The following is a 6,254-nucleotide window of genomic DNA, read 5'->3' as shown; positions in this document are numbered from 1 at the left end:
ACTCCACCAAAACTGCTCTTGTCAAGGTCACTGGTGGCCTCCACATGGCCAAATCCATTGACCGATTCTCAGTCACCATCTTATTTCAGCAGCACTTGACACCATCCTCATCCTTGCTTTTCGTGGGTCTCCTGCATCTGTCTCACAGCCTTCTCATTCCCCCTCACCTTCCTGGCCTCCGTGAACCAGTCCTCACATTTCTCTTGTCTTCCTGCCTTTGCTTTTTCATCTAGTCTCAAACCTGGCTTCTCCGCACAAACGCCTTGTACATGGAAATCTGCAGCTTCCCCCGCTCCACAGCCATCCTGTTCCCTACTGCACATCACTCCTTGGATGTCTAATGGGCTTTGCAAACTTAATGTCTTAAACCAAACTCCTATTTTCCACCCCGACTTCATCCCAGACTGGCTCCTTCTGTGGTCTTTTGCATCTCAATAAATGGCAACTTACTTTTTCTAGTTGCTTAGACAAAATTATTAGAGTCATCCTAGACTCCACTCGTTCACTCTCTGCAGCCAATCTTTTAACTAATCCTATCAGCTCAACCTTAAAATTACATCTAAACTTGAATCCATAACTACCACCCTTGGCCCAGCCATGTGAGTTCCTCATCTGCCCTAACTGGCCCACCACTTTCCACCCAGTCCCTTCAATGGCCTCTTCTCCATTCAGCAACCAGGGTGACCCTCCACAGCCGAAGTCAGATCAGGTTGTCTGCTGCTTAAAGCCATCTCGGGGCTCCTCAGCTCATCAGACTAATAGCCAAAGCCCTTATGGCCAGCCAGGTTCTCTGTTGCCTGACACCTGCTAGCTCTCTGACGTCCACATCCCCTGCGCCCCCCTTGCTAACCACCCTCCAGCCAGACTGGTCTCCTTGCTAATCTCACAAATGCCCAGCATACTCCACACAGGAACTCAGGGCTTTGCCCTTGGGGCTGCCGCTGAGCTTCTTCCTTCTCCTCCCAGATCTCCATGTGCCTTGCTCCCTCATTTTCTTGAGGTCTCTCCAAATGATGCTCAACAGAGAGGCCTCCCTCGTACCGTCTGCATAAAATAACCACCTCCCAGAATGCCATCCCGTTCACTCCGCTTTATTTTCCCCGTAGCACCTAGATCACTTGAGGTTGGACACACTGATCTGTTTGTGGCCAGTCCACACTAGGCTACACACAAGCCCCATGAGTGCAGGGACTGGGACTGTTCTAGTCACCTCTGCATCCCAGTGCTGAGAACAGGGCCTTCCCGATGTAGGCTCCCAGTGGATGTTTGCTGAAGTAGAGGACAAAGGAAGAATGAGATAACAGAGACAATAACAGAGACAGGGCTGAGCTTCTGTTAGGAGAAACATGCATTTCTCTGTTGCCCAGATCTCACTGTCCGAATGCCTCCTCTGTAAGTCACCGGCGGGGACTGTGCAGTGACCGGCCCCATCCCAGGCTGATTCCCGCTTGTGTCTCCTTCCAGGTCTCGGCTCTCCCAGGCTCTGTGAGGCTTCTGCTATGACCGCAGCCTCTTGGCGGAGCCAGGACTGCCACAGCCACGCCAGGTCCCCCGCTCTGCCCTGCCTGTCCCCGGCCCCACGTCACCATGGGCAGCGTCAGCAGCCTCATCTCCGGCCATGGCTTCCACAGTAAGCACTGTCGGGCCTCCCAGTACAAACTGCGCAAGTCCTCCCACCTCAAGAAGCTCAATCGGTATTCAGACGGCCTGCTGAGATTTGGCTTCTCCCAGGACTCGGGTCATGGCAAGTCCAGCTCCAAAATGGGCAAGAGTGAAGACTTCTTCTATATCAAGGTCAGCCAGAAGGCCCGGGGCTCCCACCGCCCCGATTACACTGCACTGTCCAGTGGGGACCTAGGGGGCCAGGCCGGGGTGGACTTTGGCCCGTCCACCCCACCCAAGCTCATGCCCTTCTCCAACCAGCTAGAAATGGTAAGCGGGGTCTCTGGTGTGGGTGGCTGGGCTGGAAAGGCAGGAGAGAGGCCTGGGGCTGGGAGGGGTGGCAGTGGAGGTCTAAACGCATACATCTCCAAGAGGCCGAGTGATGCAGAGAGGGCAGGAGTGCTCAGCCACAGCAGAGAGCAAGACTGGACAAAGGAATGGGCACGTTGGTCAGTCCTCTGATGCAGAAGTCCTGGGTGAGCTTTCAGTAGACAGCAAAGGGGAAATGAAAGCCTTCCTGAGCTCTGCTGGGCTATAACTCAGGACTGCCAGGGTAGGACGACAGCAACATGTTCAAGCGCATGGGAAAGAGAGGGGGCTCGCTGACCGTGTGGAGGAACAGGTAGAGAGGGCACTTGGAGAGAGCTGGCAGCTTCGCTCCTTAGAGGATTCATGGAGGTGGGCTTTCCCCTCCTTTTCTGCCCTGCTTGGGCAGCAGCTCCAGCTCCAGCTGGCCCCAAAGCATCTTTGACTGGTTAAGGCCTGTGGGTTTGTTCTCATCATCAGTCTAGCAGGGATGAGGGCAAAGAGTCCCACGTACTCAGAGGTCCAGCCCTCATGCTGGCTCAAGCTCTCATGGGTCCCGCCAGTGGACACTGAAAACATTGTTCCTATTCAGTGCCCTGGCCTCACCTGGGAAGATGAATCTTTGGTGTTGATGTGCTAGGAAATGGCCCCGTATGTTTGCATAGAGCTTTAAGCTTTTGAAAGTAAAGAGCCTGTGAACTGTGAAGTCCTCTAATAATGAAAATGACGGCTTTAGGGAAAGGATGATTATTTCAAGCGATTCCCCCAGCCTCCGGGGCAGGTCACGGCCAGTGTTCCAGCTCCTGGCTGACTGCGAGGGGCAAGGACACACGTCCAGTGTCCTTACGTGCACCACACAGAGCCCCAGAGCCCTGGCACAGGGGTCTCAGCCAGTGAATCTAAGAGTCGTTTGGTATCTTGGGGCGGAAGGTGGGTCAAGATGGTGACAGGTTTGTAGTTCACCATACAGAGTGCCTCATGACCCTTCAGGACGTCCCCAGGCACAGAGGAATTTCTCCTCCTCGGGAGAGATTCACCACCTTTGGCTCCTTCAGAGCAGCAGGTGAGGCCACCTATGGCTCCCTACCGGGAAGGTGCCACGTGGCCGGCACGCCTACCCGGCTGGGGGTGCATCAGGGGAAGCCGCGGGATCCATATGCCTGTTTTCCTCCCCAGGACTTGGAGAAGGGTGCTGTGAGACCCACGGCCTTCAAGCCGGTGCTGCCACGGTCGGGCGCCATCCTCCACTCGTCCCCCGAGAGCGCCAGCCACCAGCTGCACCCTGCGCCTCCAGACAAGCCCGAGGAGCAGGGGCTGAAGCCCGGCCTGTGCTCCGGGGCGCTGTCCGACTCCGGCCGGAACTCCATGTCCAGCCTGCCTACTCACAGCACCACCAGCAGCTACCAGCTGGACCCGCTGGTCACACCGGTGGGGCCCGCCAGCCGCTTTGGGGGCTCAGCCCACAACATCACTCAGGGCATCCTCCTCCAGGACAGCAACATGATGAGCCTGAAGGCCCTGTCTTTCTCCGACGGGGGCAGCAAGCTGGCCCACCCGAGCAGGGCGGACAAGGGCTCCATCCGCTCCCCCATCTCCACGGACCAGTGCACCGTCCAGGACCTGGAGCAGAAACTGCTGGAGAGGGAGGGTGAGCTCCAGAAGCTGCACCGCAGCTTTGAGGAGAAGGGGCTGGCCGCCAGCCAGGCCTACGAGGAGCGACCGCGGCGCTGCAAGGACGAGCCAGAGGGGCTGGAGCCCAAGGGCAAGCTGAAGCCCGCGGCACAGAAGAGCCAGCGCGCCCAGCAGGTGCTGCACCTGCAGGTGCTCCAACTACAGCAGGAGAAGCGGCAGCTGCGGCAGGAGCTCGAAAGCCTCATGAAGGAGCAGGACCTGCTGGAGACCAAGCTCAGGTCCTATGAGAAGGAGAAGACCAGCTTCGTCCCCGCGCTGGAGGAGACGCAGTGGGAGGTGAGGATGTGGGCGTGGGCGGGCAGGGGTTCGGTGCCAGCGCCCCCTACCCCCCAGCCTTCTCCAGTTCTCCTCCAGGCTCTAGACAATGGGGGGGAACACAACTGCCCGGGAAAACTGGGCTGAAGTACCCATTTCATGACCCAGATGAGGGGCTCCATGGTAAACCAAGTTGGGGGTGCTCTTAGTCCGGGCTTCCTCCTCTCCCCACCCCGGTGCCTCGTGGCCAGAATTGAACTTACTAACCGAGTCGTCGGCAGAGAAGCTGGAGCAAGAGAGCCGAGTCCCAGCTGGACTGTCTGAGGGCCAACTCACTGCGTCTGCTCACAGAGGCCCAGGAGGACCACAGGCCATCCTGCATTCATGCTGGCCCCAGAGCCACGAGAGAGCACAGTTATTCTCTGTGACTTTTGAGGCAAGGGACTCCACCCATTGGTAGGAGTGGCCGCATCTGTGCAGGTCTCAGGGACAGAATTCCTCACAGAAGTGCGAGAAGGGCTTCTGTTTGGTGAGCTGAGATGGAAACGTAGAACAGGAAGAAAGGGGCTCACATACACATGCACCCACTCAGGCACACCTGCAAGTGAAGCGCCTGGGCCTGGCCTCGCTGGAGAACAGCCTAACCCCTCACCCTGCTCTCTTTTCTCACCTGAGAGGTGGTGCAGGGGACCGGGAGGGGGTGTGCACGGCATTCACCCCAAAGACTCCTGCCCTGGGAAGGGGCTGAGGGCTCCTTGGGTCTGGTTAGACCAACATCACCCCCCGAGGTCGAGGTGACACACCCTTGGCCACACAGCATCTGTTTGCACTGAGCTGCCTGTGCTCATCCTGGAAATCAGAGCAACAGGTGTTATCAGGGGTAGAAGGAAAGGATCCTTTCGGTGGAAGTGACGGATGGAGGCACTAGACGGGTGGGAAGGGAGTGTCACTTTCTGTTTGCCGGGTTTCCCGAAGAGGACAGGACCTTAGCCATGGAACCACTCCCTCTCCTCTTTCCCGTCAGTGTTGGCACAGCAGACCCTACCCCAGCCATGGTTTCTCAGCCAGGACTTGGGACACTTCAGGGCATGTCAGAGGCATCAGCCAGTGCTGGCTTCACAACGCATCCATCCTTGTTTGTCTAATCCGGAACCAAGCTGGCCATTGCTGTGACCTCACTCCCAGGTTATCCAGTCAGGCTGTATGGTAAAACAATAAATAAAATAAATTAAACATTCACAATAACACAGAAATATATTGCAAACATATTTATAATAATAATTCACAGAGTGGTTATTAATGCCAGGCCCTAGGTTCTTTCATTTCATCTCTACAGCAACCCTAAGAAATAGGTACTATGACTGATCCTCAGTTTACAAGTAAGGACACAACACCCAGGTGCCACCTCTCACTCCTTGGCTCTCTCTCTTGTCCCCGCCCCGCGGCAGGTGTGCCAGAAGTCTGGCGAGATCTCTCTCCTGAAGCAGCAGCTGAAGGAGTCCCAGACGGAGATCAACGCTAAGGCCAGCGAGATCCTCAACCTGAAGGCGCAGCTGAAGGATACGCGGGGCAGGCTGGAGGGCCTGGAGCTGAAGACGCAGGACCTGGAGAGCGCGCTGCGCACCAAGGGCCTGGAGCTGGAGGTCTGCGAGAACGAGCTGCAGCGCAAGAAGAACGAGGCGGAGCTCCTGCGGGAGAAGGTGAACCTGCTGGAGCTACAGGCCCAGGCCGCCCTGCCACGGGGCCGGGACACGGCCGCCCTGGGGCCTGCCTCCGCCGAGGACGTGCCCGCCCTGCAGCGGGAGCTGGAACGGCTGCGGGCCGAGCTCAGGGAGGAGCGGCAGGGCCATGACCAGATGTCCTCGGGCTTCCAGCATGAGCGGCTGCTGTGGAAGGAGGAGAAGGAGAAGGTGATCCAGTACCAGAAGCAGCTGCAGCAGAGCTACCTGGCCATGTACCAGCGGAACCAGCGCCTGGAAAAGACTCTGCAGCAGCTGGCCCGCGCCGATGGTGCAGGGGAGCCCTTTGAGATTGACCTCGAAGGGGCTGACATCCCTTATGAGGACATCATCGCCACTGAGATCTGAGGGGCCTCCCGGGAGGGAGCCGGGGACCTGGCATTGGGAGACAGGGGTGCTGAGCCCGTGAGTGGGGGTCCCCCTCCCCATCTCCCCTGCTCAGGCCTCTGAGAGAAGCACAGACCTCGAGGGGAGGGGGGGAGGGGAGGGGCTGCTACACGGCCTCTCCCCGCCTTGCCCACATTCCAATGCTTAGCATCCCTGCAGCCTGCCAGACCTCTAGCTTTGCCAAGAGATGAGTCCCCGGATCTCCATCATTTG

General features: G+C 57.8%; 1 protein-coding gene across 1 annotated transcript; it reads left to right on the top strand.

The window, feature by feature from the left end:
- Positions 1-1,587: 1,587 nt before the first annotated feature.
- On the top strand, positions 1,588-6,002 carry LZTS1 (leucine zipper tumor suppressor 1; the record flags this gene model as incomplete). The annotated part of the gene is made up of 3 exons (XM_082656681.1): positions 1,588-1,932; positions 3,145-3,936; positions 5,364-6,002. The coding sequence occupies 3 exons, from the start codon at positions 1,588-1,590 to the stop codon at positions 6,000-6,002; spliced, it is 1,776 nt and encodes a 591-aa protein (XP_082512807.1).
- Positions 6,003-6,254: the final 252 nt, after the last annotated feature.

This window comes from Grampus griseus (genome assembly GCF_964374135.1).
Source record: "Grampus griseus genome assembly, chromosome: 6".
NCBI classification, from domain to species: domain Eukaryota; kingdom Metazoa; phylum Chordata; class Mammalia; order Artiodactyla; family Delphinidae; genus Grampus; species Grampus griseus.
This window is presented reverse-complemented; position numbering and strand designations above follow the sequence as displayed.